Here is a 24,264-nt window from a genome sequence, read left to right as displayed (position 1 = left end):
AAATTTTAATCATTAACTCAGTCATCTTATAAAGTTTGACTCTGCCGATATGTCACCTCGGCCACCATGTTGGATCAGGGAATAATAATAATGTGGCAATAATACAAATGCCAGAAAAAGTTGATTGCATTTAACATGCAGATTATTTAATCAGAATGCATATCTTTTCTATGTTATGACTCTAATATACTGTAGAAGTAGTATTATAGTGTATAATTCCCCTATGTAATAGATTTTATTGTATTGTTGTAAAATAAGATGAGATGGACTTTTATTAGCCCCACAGTGGAAAAACTAATCTACAAATTTTAAATAAAAACATTTTTACAGTGCTTGAGGATTAAGATTTTGAGTATTGAATATTGCATAACACCTTAAGTTAAACATAATTGTATTATTGTTATTTTCATCTGGCCAGCCCTATGAAAATTTTCTGTGGGTACCACTGATTGAAAACCAGGTCTGAGAACCCCTGTGAAAAAATGCTGCGTGTTTCATTGGTTAAAACTAGGAAGTCCCTCTGGATCAGAGCTGCCAAATGCATTGTGAGAATGGAAACTCCACGGTGGGGAACTAAACTACTGTAGTATAACAAAAAAGACAAGAAAACTTTTATTTATTTATCCAAGACTATTTATTTGTCTGCTTTTATTTTTGACAAACAAATGTATCATTACCAAGTAAATGCTAGCTTTATATTTATATGAAAAAAGTGAATCATCATCCAATAACTTAAAGTCCACATTCAAACAACTGAAGCCATCTGTCCTCAGAAGCACATTCACCAGCCTACAACCAGGTTTTATATTATTATATACATATGTCATTACTAAACCTAATTATAACATTACAAAATTTACAAGTGATTTTCAAATGAGCAACAACAAAGATTTTCCTCCCTATTGTCACAGTTTATTTTGTTGTCATTCTGTAGTTCTTAAATGAAAACTACACTTCAGAACTTTATTAACAATGGATAAAGTGACTGAGTGCCATCGGGTCGCTTCAGCTCTGAGAAGTCTTATGAGAGTCCTTTTTGCCCCTTTGGATGGGTTTTGAGGCCCCTCGTCTGTTTTCAGTATTGATCTTAGCCACAGGCTTCTTCTCAAACAAAAAACTTTTATTAACCCTCTGTAAATTACCTGTTCAGCACCGAACAGAGGGAAAAGTTAAAGAAAGAAAAAGAGTTGGTATAAAAGGAACAGAGACAAAGAAAGGTGATTACTGATTACTTATTGCAACTCCAATGTGGCTTTTCCTTTGTCTATGACAGCTTTAGCTGCCTTCTCCACTGCTTCCTTCATTGTTTCTGCTCCCTCTGCTGCATCATGTCCAATAATACCACCCATCACTCCTCCAGTTACAGCTAAAGCTCCTGCACCCACTCCTAAACACACTCCAACTATTTCTCCTCCTGCTGCTGCTCCAATGGCTAACTTTCCTACTGGGGGAGTGTTTTTTACTAATTTTATTAATTCTGCAGGGCTCCTCACAGCTGTTAGAGCTAATTTAAGCATTGCTGCCACACCAAAGAAAGCTCCCAATAACACTCCTGTTGCAGTTCCTGCCAGCTGGTTTAAAAACCTTTGAGATACTGTGTTTTTAGCCTTTAGCCTTATCTCTTCACTTGACATGTTTACTGATGACAGCTTTAAGTGCTCTTCTTCCTTGCTTATTTCTTTCTCAGCCACTTGTAACATCTCATTGGTGTAGTAGCCTCCATTGTTTTCCATCACCATCATGTTTATGGTGTTGAGTAGCTCCTCCACCTGGAACTGGTTGCTCCTGTAGTCGTCCTGCTGTTTGTTCTTCCAGTATTTATTATCAAAGACGTGGCACCGGCCGCCACACTTCTCCACAAGATCGCTCAGATTTTTATTCTGTTGGACAAACTCCTTAATTGTCATCCTTTCGGAAAGCTGTTCACCATGAGTGAAGACAATGACAGCATATTTCAGAGCATCTTCTGAGAAATAGTCACATATTTTAGTGACCACAGCCTTCTCGTGCTCTGTGAATTTCTCCACTTTAAGGACAATGAAAAAGACATGGGGCCCAGGAGCGCACTCTGTGATACACCTCACTATTTCAGGCTTCATCTCCTCCTCAGATCTTTCTACATCAAATAAACCAGGAGTGTCTATCAGAGTGATGCTTCTGTCATTAACAAGTCTGGTTTCTGCTTGACAGTATTTTGTTTCAGAGTTGGGAGAATTGTTTGTAGTAAACAAATCCTCTCCAAATAGGGTGTTAGCAAGGCTGCTTTTCCCAGCTCCAGTTTTTCCCAGCAGGACGATCCTCTTTGTAGTTGACCCTTGAAAAGAAAAGATAGAGTATATTTGTTGGCGCACAAAGGGAAACACAAACAGTTAATATGGCTTCAAACAGCAAGAAAAGTAGTAAACTAAAAAAGTGTAATATATCTATTTGTAAAACTGTGATTATGTACTGTACATTCTGTAGCACTGGAAAAATAAATCAGCAAATGTTAAAGACAATTCTAATAATTCTGATTTCTACTGTCTTTCTCCAATGTTGCTGTAGGATTAGTTACCAGAAAAAGAAAACAAAGACGAGACAAACTGGACTGAATTGCACTTTTCTACGTGTTATGTAATATGTAGACTCACCAAAGTTTGTTTGGTCAACATCTTGTGTGAAAGCTTCCTGGAATAACTTAAAAACCTGTAAACACAAGAAGGTATAGAGCAGTGAGCCTAGGTGAGGACCAGGGCTGGAAAGCCTTGCTATAGAGCAGGTGTAGGCAATACCAGTCCTGATTGGCGTGATCAGTACTGGGTTAGGCAGCGATAGTTAAAAAACAGGGCAGTGGTAATGAGGATTTGATATGCCCACCTCTGCTCTAGAGTGTATCACACTGAATAGTTTGTGTTTCTGATACAGTGTGTTTCTATTACCTCACTAGACTCTTTGTCATTGGGATGGATGGTGATGTGGATCAGGAACGGTGTTCTGCTGACTCGACTCTGTTCAAACGCACGAATTTCCTCCAGTAGAACCCTCGCTACCAATACATCAGGAAATTTTAGGGCAATGCCTGTCCCGAGTACAGGTAAAGCAACAGATCTGAAGCCTCTATTCTCACAAGAAGTTAGCACATTGAATATGCCAAGTCTCAGAACCTGGAAAAGGCAAGTGTTTGATTGTCAGAGCTAGACAAAGGAAAAAATTCACTGTGCTGCAGAAAACTGGAAAACAGCTCCTGTGAAAGTGTTCTCACACAGAGACAAAAGACACAAATGGAAACAAACTGCTATTTCACCTGGACTGATGTTCCATCCTGGTCTTCGTCCCAGGGAATGAGGTTGAGGAAGAACACAGCATTAGATGGAAGTCCAGACACGCCATCCACCAATACTGAGTCCCCAGGCATGGTTCCTTCTTCTGCTTGTTTTCTAAACCCTGAAGTGAGCTGTGATCCAACAATTTCACTTAAAGTGTTTCCAACACGGGTAGAGCAGGGATTATGGCCAACCATAGGAGATACGATAGCATCCACCTTGGAGCAGAGCAACAGGTGTGGTTGGAAGGTGTAAAAACAACAAAACACAACCAGCAGAAAAACAGATTTCTGGCCAAACAGATACCCCCATTCAGTCTCTCTTTTTTTTTTTATCAACAATGCCTGGGGAAGCCCAGGTTTTTGTCTCTTCTACTGTGTGAGTGTGTGAGTGTGTGTGCTGTTTGGTGACAGACATGTGCACTGTCTTCACACAATAGAGTAAAAGACACAAAAATGTTCCCTAGAGCTCAAGAGTGATCGACAGTTACCAATATAGTGTCTGAAACTCCATTTTGACTGTTATGCATTTAATCGTACTGGTATTGTCAACTTTATCTCTATACTTCTATAATTAATAAAAACACTGGTGCTGGAGGTGTATACATTTTAAATGTTTCTTTTCCTGAGATCTTGAAAACCGTTTCTAACCTGCTGGGATTCAATAGTTCCCTGAATGATCTCTACAAGGACACCATCTTCAGGAGCTCCAGCAGTGGTTCCTTTTTCTGTGTCTTGGGCAGCAGCACCCATCTGAAGGTCTAGATCAATTGGTGCCCATTCAATTGGGGAACGAAGGGGGTAAGGATCAGGTAGCATTTCAATTTCTTCATCTTTTGGTGGAGGAGTTGAGGTAGGAACACACTGTGGACTCTGTTAAAAGAAAATAAATAAAATATTGACAGTTAACAGACCGCTTTTTTGCTTCTGCATTATAACAACTAAATTATTCAAACAAAAAATACATCATTATGATTTCTATACATGTTTACTCTCCAGGTTAAGGTAACCTTAACAATCAGACACGTGCCCAGATAGACCCTGGGTGGTACTCAAACACCTGCCCTTTTCACCTCTGTCTTGATACGTGACTTTTGTAGAACCAGAGTGGTTCCCGACAAACAAACAAACATACAAAATTGACCAGAGTGGTGGAGGACACAGAGCAAACAAGAACTGAACACCATGTATGACAACAAACCAGCACTGAATGAAAGACTGAGGGGCTTATAAAGAACAGGGACGCACAGGTGAAATGAGTCCAGAGAGTGGAGAAAGAGGAGGGTGTGGGTGTGGCAGGAGAGTGAGCATTGAACAAAACAAAACAAAACCCACAGACAGGGGCGAAGAGAGGAAGTGTAACATCTAGCAACACAACAGAAGACAACACAGAAGTTTATTTAACAGAATAATGTTGTATAACTATAACTAGTTTATATAAATCACTGTAAAAGTTTGCCTGCCTTTCATATGAGGGCTATCAGAACTGAGGCACGAGAACGTTTGTGCAGGAGTATCTACTATTAACAAATATGTTCATAAAATGTTTTTCTGTATTTTTTATATATAACTTTAGGGGAGGAGAGGCCTGGTAGTAATACAATGACACGCTGTGATGTAAAGCTGTGACCTGAACTACATCACAGGACTGTACTAACCTGGGAAAACTCCAGGCTTGAAGGGGAGGCTGTGCTGGAAGAGGCGGTGTGAGATTCAAAACTGCTTCGGACAGTGAAGACCAGAGAAACATCTGTAAGCTCGTGCTCGGATCTCTGCAGGACTCTATGTTGATCTACAGGTTGACAGAAATGTTATGTGTTTTATATAATAAACAGTTGTCATTTACAAAGAAAACACAAGCTTTTTTGGATGACATTATCTTCCCTTGTTTTTCCGACATGTTGGAGAATTGTATAAAAAAGATAATAATAATAATAATAATATATTTATACATATTACCTCCCACTTCTTCTAATTTAATTTCTTCCAGTGTGCTATAATAAACAGTATTTCTATTTTTGCCTTCAGCTTCAACCCCTCTCTCTTACAGTTCATGGCATACAGTTTTAACATGAGTCACAGAAACCTGCTGTGGTGCTTCTTACGCCTCCATGTTATTTACACTCCAGCTGATTTTCCTCTGTCATTCCAGACAAACAGCTGACAGACAGTGAATACTGGAATTACATTACAACACCCCAGCAGATAGCAGCTGATAATTATTAACTACTTTTACTGTTTTTATCTATGAGTCTACCAGAGTTTGCCTTTAGGGATTAATAACTTTAAATGATCTTACCAAGCTATTATTTCCTAAGACTTGGGAGGAAGGGGAGTTAGTTCTGTTTAGAGCTTGGCTTTAGATTAAAGTGAGAGGAAACACATATCTAAGGGGAAATAGACTCCACTTCTCTTCAGTTTCTACTCCCAACACTTGGGAACAGTGAAGTAACTTCACAGCGAGTTTAATTTTCCTGGGAAACTGAAACTTACGCGCTGGTTATGATCCACGGGGATTTGACCGAGGATCATAACCCCTCTGAACGTTTACATGAATAATGATGATGGTAATAAATATAAATACCTTCTTGGTGTTTGAAAGCTATGCAGTAGACGTTGTCTCTCACTCTCGTCAGTGGTCCACAGTCACCGCCACCTGATTTGCGTCGAACATGAAAATACGTCTCTATTGTCCTTCTCTGTTTTCCGTCTAGACTGGGACACTCGAAGAAAACTGGATATCGATGATCATCATCCATCGTCCTCTTGCAGAAACATGAATATCTGTGACTGTGTGGCGTTTGCTTGCTGTGTCAACCAGTAGATCCAGAAGGAGCTGTGCGCCTTTTTAAGTCAACAAGTTAGTGCGCCCCCTAGTGTTCACACGTCAGAGGACAACAAACAGCCCGTCACCACGGAGACTGAAGGGAGACATCATGACGTGTCCACATTTATTATATTTATCTTTATTAACTATTTAATAGCGTTCAAAGAAGAGCAACATTTAACATATGAGAGCTTTATTCATCACAAAGAGGATTTTACTTTACCTGTCTGCAAATCTACACATGAATAAATAAATATGAACATGATCAAAGGTTGGATGTGATCATGATATAAATAATACAGGATTTCTGTTTCCGTTTTTAATAAATGATTCCAGTGATCTGATGTTATAACATGTTGCCTGTCTGGAAATACAGCAACTTCCTGTCTGTGTCAAAAGGTTACACAAAATGCAAAAAGGATCACCTTATTATGACAAACAAATCATGTTTAGCATCTTTTATAGGACGTAAAAGAGCAAAGCTATTTAATTTGTGCTGCTAAAAGTCATTTAAAGATATGACTCTGCTGTGATGTTACTTATGTTTGTGGTCAGTTAAAGTCACTGTAGCAGAGGTACAAATACATGTACCATGGGATTTTAGAAGGAATAGATGTGTGTGAAAGTGCTGTCAACAACAATCACATTTTATTGCTGGTGTCTATAGCAAATCCCTCTAAAACAGAAATACGAAACATACAGTACATGTATTCAATAAAAATCACATTTCAGAATAAGGCTGGATGTCTTCATTACATGGTGAAGTCAACATCTGTGAGTTTTACAGCATTTCAGAAACTTTCTTCATTGAGTTTCTGAGATCAAAGAAAAAGTGCATGTTTGGATATCTTCTTTTTTTAAGTAGAGCCATGTGAGTAAATGTCTAAGAGCTAAATCAGAGTTTTAATTGAGCACGAACATCTCTTAACATCTAATACCCCTTCCTTCCTAACCATCAGGACTTGGTGGCCCTTGTTTAGCTTCAGTCATCCAAAAGCAGTTCCTAAAAAAAGGAAACAGACTTTAAGTCGTGAGGCAGATAGCATTACCTTCCCTGCTATGACATCCTGTGCCAAACCTGCTATAAAAACACAGAACCTTTGCAATGCACGAGTTATTTATAGCACATGTTTTTGCATGTACTCATGCCCAAACGTTCTTCCCTACACATAAAGCTACACTAAGCAGGCTTTATGAACAACAAATCAAGTGAGAGTGTGTGACAGAGAAGCTGTTTCTTATAGTAAAAGTGCACTGTTCCCTTCAGGTGTGTGGAGCTTTCCTTTCATCTTCATTGTGTGTTGGTTTGGTTTCAGGCCATCTTGGTAAAATCTGATTATCTGACTGTATGTTAGCAGACTGTTTGCAACATAAGCGAACATTTATGAGGTAAGAAGCTGATATGTCCCTCCAGAGTTAGTGGAGACAAAAACAAAGTTAAAAAAAGAGTGCAAATGTTGTAGGAATATTTGCTAATGTGGGTCAGTAAGTATTACATGACTAAAAAGGTAACTGTTAACTGTGTCAACACCCAGTCGAGAAGTCACAAGATCTAATAAACTATGTTATATGGTTGTTCTACAACCTTACATGGTCAAAAGAATCAGTTTATGTGACCTAAAGCAGCATTTCTTTTGTCCATGACAGCCTTAGACGCCCTCGCTGCTGCCTCCTGTATTGTTTCTGCTCCCTCAGCTGCTTCATGTCCGATTGCACCACCCATTACTCCACCTGCTAAAGCAGTAGCGCCAGCCACAGCTCCACAAGCTAATGCTGTCTGTTGTGCTGTTAGTGTTACTATCCCTGCTTGAGAAGCATTTTTCATACAGCTCATTACTACAGGTTTTTTCGCAGCTGCAATAACTGATCTAATCATCACTTCCACTCCAAAGAAGGCTCCTAACAGCACCCCTGTTCCAATTCCAGTCAGCTGGATCATAAAGGTATTAAACACACTAGTTCTAGCCTGTTTTCTGATCTCTTCACTCGACATGTTTCCTGACGACAGCTTTTCTTCCTCCTTCTTTATTTCTTCCATTACCATTTGCAGCATCTCATTGGTGTAGTAGCCTCCATTGTTTTCCATCACCATCTTGTCTATGGTGTTGAGTAGCTCCTCCACCTGGAACTGGTTGCTCCTGTAGTCGTTCTGCTGTTTGTTCTTCCAGTATTTATTATCTAAAATGTGGCACCGGCCGCCACACTTCTCGACAAGATCGCGCAGATTCTTATTCTGTCGGACAAACTCCTCAATTGTCATCCCTGTAGGCAGCTGATCTCCATGAGTGAAGACAATGACAGCATATTTCAGAGCATCTTCTGAGAAATAGTCACATATTTTAGTGACCACAGCATTCTCGTGCTCTGTGAATTTCTCCACTTTAAGGACAATGAGAAAGACATGAGGCCCAGGAGCGCACTCTGTGATACACCTCACTATTTCAGGCTTCATCTCCTCCTCAGATCTTTCAACATCAAATAAACCAGGAGTGTCTATCAGAGTGATGCTTCTGTCATTAACAAGTCTGGTTTCTGCTTGACACTCTCTTGTTCCAGAGTTGGCAGAATGGTTTGTGGTGAACACTTCCTCTCTAAATATGGTGTTAGCTAGGTTGCTTTTCCCAGCTCCAGTTTTTCCCAGAAGCACAATCCTCTTTGAAGATGACACTAGAAACACATAAAAACCATGATAAATATTTATATTCCTTGTGTGTTCACATTCTTTTAAAGATGGATGAACAATGGGTGGAAAAATCTGTGTTTTTACGCCCACCTTGGTCTGTGAATCCTTCTGTGTCCTGCTGAGAGAAGAAAATAATGAGTTTGATAAAGTCACAGAAAAAAAGTGTTATTTTTTTTATCTTATTTAGACTTAATTTTGTATAAAAATATATGACACTCCAATATTGTTGCTGTAGTGTGAAATTAAATCAAACGAATAGATCAACTAGTCAAATACTGAAACTATTTGGATTTATTTTTTACTGTTGCTGGTATATTGCTGTAGGCTGTTTTTACTGCAGACATGTTATAAAATCATCTTATTTAATCAGATTTCTAAAAATGTATATCTCTCACCTGCTGGTTCTCAGTGGTTCCTTGAGGGGATGGTGTACTGTTTTCAGTGCTCATCTGTTGAAGGAGTCTGTCACATGCTTCCTGCATGGCCCTCACCACCTCTTCTCTGTTATCAATCAGGATGATTGTGTTCAGACTTCGCCCTCCCTGACTACCAAACTCCTTTACAGCAGTTACAATAGCCTCAGAGCAGACAGGGACAGGAACACCAAACGAACCTGAGCTGATACAGGGAATAGCTATAGACTTGAACTCCATCACTTCTGCTAAATTCAGAGCAGACGTGACAGTTTTTTCCAGCAAGAACCGTTCTCTGCCGCCTGCTTTTCCACGTATGGGCCCAACAGCATGCAGCAGTATCTTGCATTTTAGTTTCCCCCCTGTGGTCACTACCACATCACCTGTAGCAATCTTTCCAGTCTGCTTTACTAAGGCTTTGCTCTCCTTTTGTACTTCAGGACCACCTGCTTTACTCAGTGCAGCAGCTACACCTCCACCATGGTCCAGATCCTCATTGGCGGCATTGACCAGTGCATCAGCTTCCTGTTTGGTGATGTCACCCTGAGACACCAGCACCTGGAGTCCATCGCAAAGACTGTAGCTGGCAACTACTGTGTTTCCTTCACTCAAACTCAAGGATGCCAAATGCTGAGAACTGTCAACACTTGAGAAATTATTATTGTTATGAGTAGAATAATCTACTGCCTCAAAAAGGTTTTTCTGAATAAGGCGGTGAAGAAACTGACCCAGCCTGTTCTTGACCTCAGTCACTTTGCTGGAGGGACCTTCCAGCACCACAATGAAGTCAGATTGGGAGGTTAAAGGATGGAACGTAATCCCTGAATAGTCAAAACCATACAGCTGGAGCAATTCTGGTAACTCTTCAGCATAAACTGGGAAAGGGAGATGGAATGAACTTTGCACAACGGACTCACTCAAAACAAATTGTGTGACAGTTTCACTCAGCTCTTCAACCTCCTTTTTGTGGCCCAGTAAGCACACTGCACTATCTGAGACAAACACAACCTGAGCCCTATGTTGAACTTGATTCATGCTATTTGTCTTGGAGATGACCATTTCCTGAAGCTTGTGTCTTACAGCAAAGCAGTCAGGAAGGATTATTTTGACTTCATTAAACTCATTATGCAGAGCCGCTTCTGCATCATCCAGTTTATCAGCAGAGAGGGAGAAGAAACGTAACTCTGTGTCTCGTAACTCTATTTCCACCTCGTCACCAAACCCTAAAAGTTCCCGTAACACCCCTGGACCTCCGTAAACCTTCCTTAGGAAGGCCAAAAGATGTGGGCTCATATCAGACACTGTTCTCTCTAAAACTAAATTCTCTTGATCAGAGATGCAGTCTAAAGCTCCAAGAATCTCCTTCACATGACCTTCCAAAACTAGCTGACCTGCGTCCCCCTGAGAGACTTTCACTCCAGGAAAATCTCGTCCCAAACTGTGATTGATCTCTTTCCAGAGGAGGCGAAGTTTTCCCTCACCTACCCGACGAACGCTGGTTTGTTTCTCACTTAGGGACCCTCTGTGTTTAACAGCTGACATCTCTAAATCCATCAAACGGGCGTGCACCTGAGGACGTTTCCCAACAACAACAGCCATCCCACCCGCACTGTACACCTTCACCTCATCTGTGGTCTGATGAGAGAAGGACTGAAACAAAGCTTTGGCTTTGTGATGGTCCACCTCATAGTGACACATGTAGCCATCAAACACTCTGTCTACCTCAAATTTCCAACTTCCAACTTCATTTACAGCACCAGGTTGAGCTAAACATCTGACTAACACCCTCCCTTCTTCTGGTTGAATCTCAGCACAACAGGCCACAGTAGTGAGCTCTCTCTGTAGATCGTTCCAGGCCTGAGGAGATTCGATTAGGTAACGAAGGAGGAAATCATCAGGTCTCAATTCATATTCTTCATCTTTTGTTGGAGGAGTTGCAGAAACAGACTGCAGAGAAAAACATTACACAAAATATTGAGCAGTTGAATTACTACAACAAATATAAATATACATGAAATAATGAATTAGGTATCCAGTGTTTATATGCAGCAGACAGCTTTACATGCAATGAGGTACTAAATTGAAGATTGATTAAAGTTAAATAGATTTTTCTGTGTTTTGGATGACTTCAACGTTTACAAAATGGTTTTTGGTTTCTCACCTGTGCTGGAGCCACAATATCCCGGCTTGGAGTGATGGTGGAGGAGGTGTGAGGCTGCACGCTGTCTCGAACAGTGAACACCAGAGAACCTTCTGCAAGCACCACCACATGCTCAGACTTCTGCAGAACTCTTTGCTGGTCTATGAAAGAAATGCTTTCATTAGGTATCATGAGTATTTAATAAGGGAACAATTATTAAAGGAGATTCTCAGTCTCTCTCTTACTTTCACTTACCAGTGGACTGGTTTATTTGGCCTTAATCTTTTGCATTCCCTCATTCTCTTACTCCTGGCTAAATACAACAGATACAATATTGTTCCTCTGTGTTTCATAGAGTATTGCTGTTACTGTTAACGTCTTTTTAAGAAAAATTGTAAAATTGTAACTTGAGGATTTAGGCTCATTTAGTTTTATAGATCCCTTCGACAGTGAAAATCATTTCACTAAGCTGATTTACCCTGATGTTTATTAACTGTGATATACAATGTCGTGAGAAAATACAACTACTTTATCATAATTAGGTTTTCAATCATCTCAACAAAGCAATTAGGAAATAGAAGTTTTACCACATAGAATATAATCAAGAAGTTGTTTATTCAACAAAGCAACTTACATGACACATTACAACTTAACATGAAAAAGGTGTTCCTAATGTTTATGCGTGACTGTGTTCGTCACGCATAGTTAACGCACAATCAACAGCATAAAATCATTACTAAATGACAATTGATGCACGATGTCTTATGATCTACCTTCCTGATGTCTGAAAGCAATACAGTAGATATGATCAGTCACACTCCTCAGTGGTCCACACTCTCCTCCGCTTGACTTGCGCCGAATACAGAAATAGTTTTCCACTTTCTTCTTCTGTTCCTCGAGCAGATGGTGACACTCAAAGTAAACGGGAAATAGGTAGGGATCCTCCATTATTATCCCATGAAAGGTACCTCTGTCCAATTTGAAGAAGGGTGCGTGTCTTGTGTAAGTTTCGTTCAGCTGACAGAGTGAACTAGCTGCTTTTGTTTTCTGTGATAAAAAAAAGTCCAAAACAAGTCCAACCAGTTGGAAAATCGAAATGCCAGTAACAACAGTCCTTTGTTGGTGGTAACCCAGAGGGAAGAGAAAGTGGATGTGTCTGAAATCACTCAGCAAAAATGAAAATATGCCAGTGTGTCTCCAAGTGTGTCTAATAAGAATGAAGTGATAGTTAATAGACTTCATCAACTCACAGAACATGCTAACAAAAGATGATAAACATCTGAAAGCTTCAGAAAATAAGAGCTCATGATGTTTTTGTTTTTTTTGAGACACCGCCCTGTATATTTATTGTAGAAGTCCTTATACTGTGTAGCTTATTTAATTAAATTAGGTTCACGGAGCCATCAACTCTATAAACTCATATTAAATTCTTTTGAATTGAATTAAACTTGTTTCTATCTTCAACAGGCTGTTGTTTTAACAAAGACTTGCAAATAATCAATTGTATACTACCTGCTCAGTGCCACCTCACAAATAAAGTTAGCAACTTGATGGAGAACCTGCACTGAAAGAGCATGTAGTTCCATTCAGGATTGGTGGAGACCAAAATAGGGCGAAAAACAAAGTAAATGCTGAAAAAATACTATAGATATAGAAAATATTAAGATACAGAAAAATTCCTCCTAATGATAATGTTGCTCAGTATCTACTATATGAGTAACTAGGTAACTCTATAATCTGAACTTAATAACATGTGGTAGTAATATTTTGTTGTTTCTCTCTGTGACTAAACATAATTTGTAGTTCAGCTTAACATAGCATTTCTCTTCTCCATGACAGCCTTATATGCCTTTGATGCTGCCTCCCGCACTGTTTCTGCTTCCTGGGCTGCTTTGTGTCCAATATTACCACCTATTACTCCTCCAGTAACAGCCGCAGCTGTAGTCGTGACACCTGCCAACACTCCAGCAGCTATTGCTAATTCTGGTGATGCTGCTGATTTTACTGGGACAATGCACGTTTTCACATCTGTAATTGATAATTGTGTTAATAGCTTTTCCGCAGCTGCAATAACTGATCTAATCATCACTTCCACTCCACAAAAAGCTCCTAACAGCACCCCTGTTCCTATTCCAGTCATCTGGACTAAAAAAGAATGAAACACACTAGTTTTAGCGTGTTTTCTGATCTCTTCACTCGACATGTTTCCTGACGACAGCTTTTCTTCCTCCTTCTTTATTTCTTCCATTACCATTTGCAGCATCTCATTGGTGTAGTAGCCTCCATTGTTTTCCATCACCATCTTGTCTATGGTGTTGAGTAGCTCCTCTACCTGGAGCTGGTTGCTCCTGTAGTCGTTCTGCTGTTTGTTCTTCCAGTATTTATTATCTAAGACGTGGCACCGGCCGCCACACTTCTCCACAAGATTGCTCAGATTCTTATTCTGCCGGACAAACTCCTCAATTGTCATCCCTGTAGGCAGCTGATCTCCATGAGTGAAGACAATGACAGCATATTTCAGAGCATCTTCTGAAAAATAGTCACATATTTTAGTGACCACATCATTCTCCTGCTCTGTGAATTTCTCCACTTTAAGGACAATGAGAAAGACATGAGGCCCAGGAGCGCACTCTGTGATACACCTCACAATCTCACGTTTCACCTTCTTCTCAGATCTTTTAACATCAAATAAACCAGGAGTGTCTATCAGAGTGATGCTTCTGTCATTAACAAGTCTGGTTTCTGCTTGACACTCTCTTGTTTCAGAGTTGGCAGAATGATTTGTGGTGAACACTTCCTCTCTAAATATGGTGTTAGCTAGGTTGCTTTTCCCAGCTCCAGTTTTTCCTAGAAGCACAATCCTCTTTGAAGATGACACTAGAAATAGATAAATACCATGATAAATATTTTAGTTTTATGTTTTTTTGTATGCTTTTGAAGACAAGTACTCATACATTTTAAGAAAACAATAACAGTACACAACACGATCTGATCATGCTAAAATGTCGCAGAGGAATACAATGATAGTAACATGTTTTGGAATTGAAGTAAAGTTCAATTTTTTAAAGTAAGTCTCATTTTTACATATTTGTCTATTGCATTAGTCATTAAAATACAACATTGATTTTATAACAATGAACAAATAAACCAACTTGTTCCATTAAAACAAAGTTCTGTTTCTACAAGCAAGACAATTTACATTTCATTCCAATACAGCGGAATTAAATATTTTTAAGTGACAAATACAAAATTGGAAAATAAACAGCAAATGCATCATTAACAGTACTATATAGAAATGTACTTATGCAAACGTATGGAAACTCACCCTGGTTGAGAGCATCTTCTGTGAATTCTTCATGTTGCAAACTTGCCTGGGAGTGCAATGAACTTTGTGCAACAGACGCACTCAACACAACCTGTGTGACAGTTTCACTCAGCTCTTCAACCTCTTTTTTGTGGCCCAGTAAGCGGATTGTGCTGTCTGAGACAAACACAACCTGAGCCCTATGTTGAACTTGATTCATGCTATTTGTCTTGGAGATAACCATTTCCTGAAGCTTGTGTCTTACAGCAAAGCAGTCAGGAAGGATTATTTTAACTTCATTAAACTCATTATGCAGAGCCGCTTCTGCATCATCCAGTTTATCAGCAGAGAGAGAGAAGAAACGTAACTCTGTGTCTCGTAACTCTATTTCCACCTCGTCACCAAACCCTAAAAGTTCACGTAGCACCCCTGGACCTCCGTAAACCTTCCTTAGGAAGGCCAAAAGATGTGGGCTCATATCAGACACTGTTCTCTCTAAAACTAAATTCTCTTGATCAGAGATGCAGTCTAAAGCTCCAAGAATCTCCTTCACATGACCTTCCAAAACTAGCTGACCTGCGTCCCCCTGAGAGACTTTCACTCCAGGAAAATCTCGTCCCAAACTGTGATTGATCTCTTTCCAGAGGAGGCGAAGTTTTGCCTCCCCTAGCCGACGAACACTGGTCTGCCTCTGTCTTAAACCTGACCCTCGGGGCCTAACAGTCAGGTCCTCTAAATCCCTCAACCGGGCGTTCACTTGAGGACGTTTCCCAACAACAACAGCCATCCCACCCTCACTGTACACCTTCACCTCATCTGTGGTCTGATGAGAGAAGGACTGAAACAAAGCTTTGGCTTTGTGATGGTCCACCTCATAGTGACACATGTAGCCATCAAACACTTTGTCTACCTCACATTTCCAACTTCCAACTTCATTTACAGCACCAGGTTGAGCTAAAAATCTGACTAACACCCTCCATTGTTCTGGATCAATCTCAGCACAACAGGCCACAGTAGTGAGCTCTCTCTGTAGATCGTTCCAGGCCTGAGGAGATTCGATTAGGTAACGAAGGAGGAAATCATCAGGTCTCAATTCATATTCTTCATCTTTTGTCGGAGGAGTTGCAGAAACAGACTGCAGAGAAAAACATTACACAAATTATTGGGCAGTTGAATTACTACAACAAATATAAATATATTATTATAAATATAAATATACATGAGGAAAATAAATAAGGAATTAAAAAAATGTAAATATCTTGTAAATATCTGATTCCTACATCGACCTGTGCGGAAGCTGCAAACGCCTGGTTAGAGGAGGTGGAGGTCTGAGGCGCTCGAACGGTGAAGACAAGAGGACCTTCTGCAAGCTCCACAACATGATTAGATTTCTGCAGGACTCTTTGCTGGTCTAGGACAGAAATAATGTCATGTGATAAGGTTAGATTTAATTGGGGGGTAACTGCTCTTAATAAACAGGCTTTTCAATAAATGAGATTCTCAGCAGCTCTTTCGACTTCACCTACTACTGCAATGATTTAGCACTTTAGATATATTTACTCAAGTACTTTCAGGTACTTGTACTTCCATATAACCTTACTTTTACCCCACTACAGATATCTTCTATATCTTATCTTTCACCTGACAAGTTAGTTTTCCCTTCTCCATGGCATAATTCATTTATTATGCTAATGTGTGTAATATTCATAAGAACATATGAGTATGATGTTGAACAAAAGCTGTTTGGAAAAGCAGACAACATGATAAATGAAATATCATTGCATGTTAGGTGTATATTTAAAAGTGTGTCGCAGTAACTTTAACAATGGAACCAGGATGTTTTCCAGGAAGTTCACGTTATATAAAGAAAACGGATCACGATGGTCAATTCCAGATATTAAAAGAGAGAAAACCCTTTTCTGGTTTATAAAGAAAGCCGTTCACTCACAAATGCACGATGCAGATGATGGATTTGGGAACAAGTGCTGTAAAAACGTGGGGGTCATTACATTGGTTCTGGTTTAAGCGGCGGAAGAAGCTCTAGAGGGAGCGAGGAGCGATTCGCATCTGTAGTCTGCAGTTCAACAGGTCCTCGCTGTGACCATCAGCGTCGTTTTAAACCATCAGTAGGACCTACTGGACGTTTAGTTGCCACCTGATGCATCATGGTGTAACTTACCTTCCTGATGTCTGAAAGCAATACAGTAGATGTGGTCAGTCACACTCCTCAGTGGTCCACACTCTCCTCCGCTTGACTTGCGCCGGATGCAGAAATAGTTTTCAACTTTCCTCTTCTGCTCCTCGAGCAGACGGTGACACTCAAAGTAAACGGGAAATCGGTAGTTATCCTCCATCATCCTCAAGTATTTTGTATGTGTTCAGATTTGCAGAGCGCAGGACTTTTCCCTACTTCCGAAAGATAAAGGAACCGGATGGTTTCACTTTCTGTCCAAAAAACAAACTTCCCTTTGGTTCACAGGGAAGAACCCCACAGTGCTGTGAGGCGTGTTTGCAAATCTCTGTTTTAGAGTCTCTTTGTACCCTAAATATACAACACTACTGCTACAACTACTGCTACTAATGATAATATTAATAATAATATTAATATTAATAATGATTTGAAATATAGTAGGAGCTGGGAGGAGTTCCATGGTATGAAGTATGATTACAAGCAACTCTTTTAAAGTTTCATCAAATTAATAAATAAAACAAAATGATGGATGTTTTATAAACTGCTGAAGAAAGCCTGGGATCTTCAGGATTCAAAACAGAACAGTAGACTTCAGCTTTGTTCACAGTTCAAACTTAACTGTGAAACATTCAGTCAGTCAAAGTTATTTCATGTTTCAACTGATCTCATTCATTTTGTTGCTGCTTTATCTAAAGTGACAAAACATTCAACAAAGATGCACTAAGGAAAATAAAGGCAGCTAACTAAAAACTGACCTCACTAACCGTGTAAAGAAATAAACCATCTCTGTAATATATGACACACATTGTGGCATCTAATGAGTCATGTTACAGAATATTTCACATCTTCAGTAGGAATGGTGTGGAGACATTTCAGCTCTCTTCGTCTGTCTTTTACGGTGATGCTAACCTGTTATTCAAAGATGTCCGTGTGTGTCAAGGTAAATTCTTACTGAACCGCACCCGGCTGTTTGATGTGTGACTAATGCTGACGCTTAGGTAGTTAATCAGTAACACCTCTCTACTGGTTCCACAAAAATGGAACAGTATTGCTTTCATGAATGTGGGATTTTCTGCAGCACTGTAAAAACACATCCTCTGTAGCTTTAAACTTGCGAATGAGTCAACTCTGCTAATGTTGCATACACTCCTTTCTACAGTCATCTCCTAACTTTCAGATGCACGTTGGCTGAGCTGCACCTCACTTTGACCTCTCTGTGGTGTAAGGCACTCAGTGTGCCTGACACAAATCAGTATCTACTGAAGTGTAGCAGTTCCTGCCCTCTGACACACTGTCTACTACTTACTGTACAACTCCTTACACTGTGTAGCTTATTTAAATAGACAAACATCTTCTCACACTAACTATTGTAAATGTAAATTCGTTATGTAAGTAATACATGTAAGTTTCAGTGGTAGTCAGACAAAAGTAACACAGTGCACAACTGAAACTACTGCGTGGCTGATACAGAATGGTTTAAAGTTACACTGTCATTTCCTGAGAGGGCCACCTTTTCCTGAGCAGCTTTTTAAAATCAAAATAAGTACTCTACAAGCGCAAAAGAAAAGATTTAATAAGAGCAAAGAGTTTATCAAGCATGTGCACAATAAATCAGCCATCATTATTAAAGGCTATAACATGAAACCTTGTTTTCATCAGTTATCATCAGTTGTCAGCTTCATATTTAATGACATTTAACAACCAAGACTAGGCACGTCAGAAAGCACACAAACAAAATATCTGATAAAGACTGAATAAAATGTGCAGTTAAGGTAGTCAAATATCATTTTTGCTTTACACACAGTAGCAATAAATACCAAAATGGCACATGTATGGCTACTAGATGTCTCTGTTAAATGCTTAATGAGACTCATATATACATTTTGCCATCCAAAAATGCCGGTTGATTGAAAAGCTGTATGTCAGGTGGATTTAACATATACAGGTAGAAAGGATTCACGTTAAAGGTATCTGTATCGTATTTCTGAGTAGTCAAAACTTCTTACATATCTTAAAATGTGATTCTTACTGGTCAGACTGCAATTGCAGATATCTTGAATTATAATTTGGCCAATTCGCACTATAATTTCAACTAGTCAAAATGCCCTTTTAGATATCTTAAACGTGATGGATATTCAGTTTAAAACTCTTACATGTTAAAACTGCGTACCATAATCACCTGTAGATATCCAACTCTGACACATCCTCCAGGTGAACCCACCTGTCAGTCTGTGTGCACACAACACGTAAGACTGTCGTCATCGATTGTGTTAATCTGCTTCTGTATTCTTTCCTTTATAATTTGGAAATACACATGCTAATAGTTAAAAGTGCAAATACTTAAAATATATGTGAAAAATATAAATATCACTTAAAATTCGTCAAGCTAAACTAGAGCCATTCTGTTAAATGTAATGTCAATAAAGTCATTCTTCTGTATAAAATGGATTTCTTTGTGCATTTAAACTATTGAATGCTGTTGATAACACGAATGCACTGTTTCTGCAATAATTCATTTAATCAGGTGAATACCCAGAAAGTATTTTTCTTGACACAGTGAAGTTTTCTATTGATGCAACTGTGACTCAGAAACTGACTGATAATGTGATCATTCGTCTAAGTCCCAATTGAGCACACAACATAGATAATGATGATGTTCAGGACAGTCCCATGAGTCCAGAACAGTTTCCATCATATTAAACAATGTCCTCTACTAAATTCACTATAATATTGTCACTGTTGTGGATCATTGAGTTCAGTGTAAAAATGTTAAATATTAGTCAATCTAAATCACTCACAACACATCAGTAGTGTACAGTACATATCGCATCAATATCTGAAAGCCTTCAGACAGAATAGAGTATTGCTGAGCAAGAGGACACATGGGTAGTATCCAAACTGTGTATATTCTTTGCCATACACTTATTTAAATAATTCAGACATGTCAGGTATCTTGTGGCATTCAGAATTTGACACTATGCCACAAAATACTTTGTAGATGTTTAATTTGATATGCATATAATATATCTGTTCAGGTTTATCTAAAATGTTCCAAGAAATAATGACAAGAGAAAAATAAAAATCAAAAACAACAGAATGTGAGTTTACATTTATTTATTTTTTCATTTCTTTTAAAATGATAGAATCCGAAGCATAATTGTCTGCATCTATATGTTTTAATCTGCTAGATAAAGACGTGCTAGATTTGCATTAACATAACATAACTAAAATTGCTTCTAAAGTACAGTATCAAGATGTGTCTTGACATGAAGTGTCACTGTTTCCCAGTAGTCATTTTATGCTAATACTGTAATAAGTATTTAAACAGGTTAGTAATCCAAATGCAAAAAGGAATGTATTTAACAAGCATGTCACATTAAGAACAATTTACTACAAAGAGCATGAACCATATATTTTAAAACGCTTTTCTTTAAATCAGCTTAGGCCTGCTGTTGGTGCCTAATGAGAAATATCTCAAACCTAAGCAATGCCTTTTCTGTAAATGGAGAAGCCAGCGTTAAGGAACAAAATCAGAACCATTGTATAGAATTTGTTATCACCGCTCAACCATGCTATTGCCTTAGCTGTTTTACATGTCTTACAGTTAGAAAACATCTAGCCTTGCAAATAGTGTTACCCAATGAGAAAAACAGTCACGGAAACTCTGCAACAAAACACTCACACTCTTATCTATCAGTTAGATGGGGGGTGAAGTGCAGCCAGGCACCCACGGCCCACCCCATTATTAATCTTATCATCCCAATATTGTTCTTATCACTATATTTTCATGATTTCTGCAAAATAGCCACTGCTCCCCCAAGATCCATCAGTATTCAGCTTAAAGCCAGGATGGAGAGGCTGAGTGAACGTGGCGTTCTCTTTGTGGAGCAGGGTAATGTTGTTGTCAGAGATGCTATAAAAAGACAGAGTGCCTGCTCTGTAATCCAGGTACACGCCAATGATGTTGGACTTAGGACCTGACACTGCCTTGCTTACAGAGTTGTGTTGGAAGGTATATGCACTGGTGGAGCACTGTAAACTCCATGACTTGTTGTTCTTTCCAAATTCTGAGTCATAAGAAGTTCTGCTAATGTCTTTGTACGACACTGCCACTGACCAGCTATGACCACTCAAGATGACCTCCCAGTAACACCGCCCTGACAAACCCTCTTTGCACAGCACCTGCCTGTAATCTCTAAACCTGTCTGGGTGTGCAGAATATTGTATCTCGTATGTTTGACTCATCACGCGCCTGTATTCTTGTGAAACGGAAAAATATCTGTAGGCTGAGTTCTCATCCAGGGTTAGAGGGCAGGAATCTGATAGAAGAAAAGCAACAATGACATTTTAAACTTTAAAAATGGAGTTTACTATTAATGCACTGGTGTGTTATAGAACTGCAGAGATTTAAAAGAGATTTACTTACAACACAGAAATTCTTCTCTGGTCTTTGGTTCTGGTAGTACAACATCTATAGTAGACACTAAGGAAAACATAATGATCTGAATACCACTGGAACTGTATAAACCCACAATATGGCCCAACTCTCGATTTTCTGCATTAGCCCCTGTTACCTGTGGCAGAGATCCTAGGCCATGTGTCCTTCATGAGGCTCTCTACTTTCTCTCTCAGCTCAGATATGCAGTCAGTCACAGTTTTGATTGAGCGTTGAGGACAAACAACTGCATCATGTGGGACGTCCAGAGATTCACAGGAGGTGGAGAGAGACTGGGAAGTCTGGAATGAATTTAATACATTGCAGACAGGAATAATGTTCTTACCAGTATAATATTTACAGAATATAAAAAGGGATACAGTCTTCATAGATGGATTGTACCAAAATCATCAAAGATCAAATTTGGCCAGCAGATGTCACTTTTTCATAACTCGTTGTTTTCTAAAGGAAAACTGAAACTGAGTTTTGTATTATTTCTATTATTCAGACATATGGAACTCTCATAACAATATTACAAGGATATAGAAAGAATAGCAATAATAGAAAAACAGTTACCTGAATGAAATGGATGTGGTCGTCTAAGTGAAAAAGCTGCTCCAGGTCAGTGTCTCTCTGCCTCAGCTTGCTGATTTCTTCCTCCAGCTGCAGCTGCAGCTCTTCAGCCTTAGCCACCGCGCTTTTCTCCTGAGTTTTGATCAGCTGCTTTGCTAAAGTGCGTTTTCTCTTTATGGAGGCAATCAGTTCATCAAAGGTCTTATCACAGGACTTCACTGCAGTCTGGATGCTACTCTGTTCAAGCAAAGAAAAACATCAGGATTTCATTAATAAAACATGTTATCAAAGTAACAGTCTGCTTATCGATTCAAAGAGCCCCACTGTTAAAACTGGAAAACTCACTTAACATTCACTCTGTTCATTCACACTTTTCATTTGCTGACTGACTGGTGTTAACATAGGGAGAAATCCTAAATAACCCAGTTAAAGTTATTCAACTTTTTTGATGCTGCTCACATCTGGTGATGACGAGCTGAAGTCTAATTTCCAAACCTTAAAATCCTTTAGCGCTTGTCGCAGCTCGTTCAGCTCCTTTTCTCTCTCCTGGACTCCCTCCTGGACTTTCTTTTGGCTCACAATCAGCTGTTTCTGCAAGAAATTGTTTTGTACAATAGCAAATCTAAAATCTGATCTACCACAAGCAAGAGTTTCATTAGCAGTGTTGAGGTGCTGTTTCTACCTGCTCCTCAGCCCTCTCCGCTGCAGCTGACACCGTACGGTGGCCTCTGTGCGTATCTACAGTGCACAGATAGCAAATACACCTCTTGTCTGTGCAGCAGTAGATCTCCATCAGCTTGTTGTGCTCTGTGCACATCTTGTCCTGCAGTGGGATTAAAGCTGAGACCAGCTGGTGGGTCTTCAACACAGGAACACTGTAGTGAGGCTTGAGGTGAACTGGGCAGTAAGAGGCCAAACAAGTCAGGCAAGACATTGTGGCTTTATTAGGTTTGGTGCCAGAGCAAAAATCACAGGACACATCTGCTGTGCTGGCACAGGAAAGAGCAGAAGAGGGTGACGCCATCTGCGTGCTTGTGCTCTGCAGCTTCTCCACAACCTAGAAATAATTAAAAGAGCGGGTATTCAGTTCATTGGACATGTTTAATCTGCATTGGCATCAAAATTGATCTTCATCTTCTGCATCAGTGAACATCGCTGCACAGATTACGCATCTGGCCTAAAGGAGTCCTGAGTTTTAAAGAGAACCTAGTTCTTGGAGCTGCATTATGCGGGACCACGTGTTGAACAAGTGCAGGAACAGTACTGTTTGTAGGTAGGTGGGTTCTAAAAAGTTGTGCAGATCATTTTGGGTAGTGATAATATATGTTATATGCATGTGTGTGAGTAGCATACATGTGGTATGCTGCTTGAAGGAATGACACAGTGAATATATTGCTGTGGCTTTTGCAATGTTAGCATAGAGTAGCTATTCAGTACACTATTATACACTGTACACTAGTTTAACTCTATTTGACTTTTAACAGGCCACTATGAGCAGCGATGCTCCTCTTTGTAATAAGTGGCTAACAGCAACTGACTCTAAACTTCTTCTAAGTTGTGAACGCGCCATCACCTCAGCCAGCATGTTGTTCCTGCGGAGAACAGGCCTAGATTTGAAGGTCTCCCTGCACTGGGGGCAGCTGTACTTTCCTTTCTTCACTTCTTGATCCCAGCAACCCTCGATACAGCTTTTGCAGTAGCTGTGTCCACAGTGGATGGTGACTGGCTCTTTTAGCAGCTCCAGACACACTGAACAACAGAACTGACTTATATCCAGCTCCACACCACGATCTTGCTGTTCCTGCTGCAGCAGCTCTGCCATTTTGATGAGCTTCACATGTGCAGACAAGTGCACACATGAGTTTCATTTCTTCTGAAAAGGGGGCAGTAGAATCCTGTGATTGTAAGATGTGACCACTAGGGGGAAGTCATCACCTAATGACAATGACTAATGACATGTAGCCTAGTCATTCCCAGTGTTAAATCACTTCTTTCTCTACATTCTAAGTGATATATGAATGTTTATATGATATTTTAATAAAGAGCAATAATAATAATTACAAATGTAAATTAATGTATGGATAAACAGGTCTCCATTGAGTGAGGATTTGTTCCAGTGCTTTACTTTACTTTCCATAAATGTATGGTCAATATACCATAAAGACCTCTTCTATCAGAATAAGAAATTGTGACTACTTTAAAATGAAAGTATGTATAGTGTTGTTGTGTGTAATCTGCCATCTTGCCCCGAGATCCTCAATATATTTTGAACAATAAACAGCACTGAATGTCGACGCTCAGTTTCAGATTTCAGTTTTGCCTGTTCAGACATTTACAATTCATCCAAATATAAATGTTTAGTTTGAATTGTATAGTTTATTGAAGCAAAATTAAACA

The 24,264-nt window shown here is 39.4% G+C and overlaps 2 protein-coding genes across 2 annotated transcripts; both read right to left on the bottom strand.

The window, feature by feature from the left end:
- Positions 1-628: 628 nt before the first annotated feature.
- Positions 629-17,123, bottom strand: LOC113157782. Its single transcript, XM_026353407.1, has 12 exons — positions 16,848-17,123; positions 15,949-16,079; positions 14,690-15,803; positions 13,174-14,241; positions 12,138-12,707; positions 11,386-11,525; positions 9,245-11,171; positions 3,953-4,062; positions 3,284-3,520; positions 2,919-3,143; positions 2,631-2,685; positions 629-2,314 (listed from the first exon to the last, which is right to left on the bottom strand). The coding sequence occupies exons 1-12, from the start codon at positions 17,023-17,025 to the stop codon at positions 1,233-1,235; spliced, it is 6,837 nt and encodes a 2,278-aa protein (XP_026209192.1). The 5' UTR covers positions 17,026-17,123; the 3' UTR covers positions 629-1,232.
- Positions 17,124-19,964: 2,841 nt separating this feature from the next.
- LOC113157387 (tripartite motif-containing protein 16-like) lies at positions 19,965-23,883 on the bottom strand. Its single transcript, XM_026352871.1, has 7 exons — positions 23,441-23,883; positions 22,550-22,924; positions 22,363-22,458; positions 21,871-22,104; positions 21,434-21,596; positions 21,286-21,342; positions 19,965-21,178 (listed from the first exon to the last, which is right to left on the bottom strand). The coding sequence occupies exons 1-7, from the start codon at positions 23,687-23,689 to the stop codon at positions 20,637-20,639; spliced, it is 1,716 nt and encodes a 571-aa protein (XP_026208656.1). The 5' UTR covers positions 23,690-23,883; the 3' UTR covers positions 19,965-20,636.
- Between the last annotated feature and the right edge of the window lie 381 nt (positions 23,884-24,264).

This window comes from Anabas testudineus, chromosome 18, assembly GCF_900324465.2.
Source record: "Anabas testudineus chromosome 18, fAnaTes1.2, whole genome shotgun sequence".
In the NCBI taxonomy this organism is placed as follows: domain Eukaryota; kingdom Metazoa; phylum Chordata; class Actinopteri; order Anabantiformes; family Anabantidae; genus Anabas; species Anabas testudineus.
This window is presented reverse-complemented; position numbering and strand designations above follow the sequence as displayed.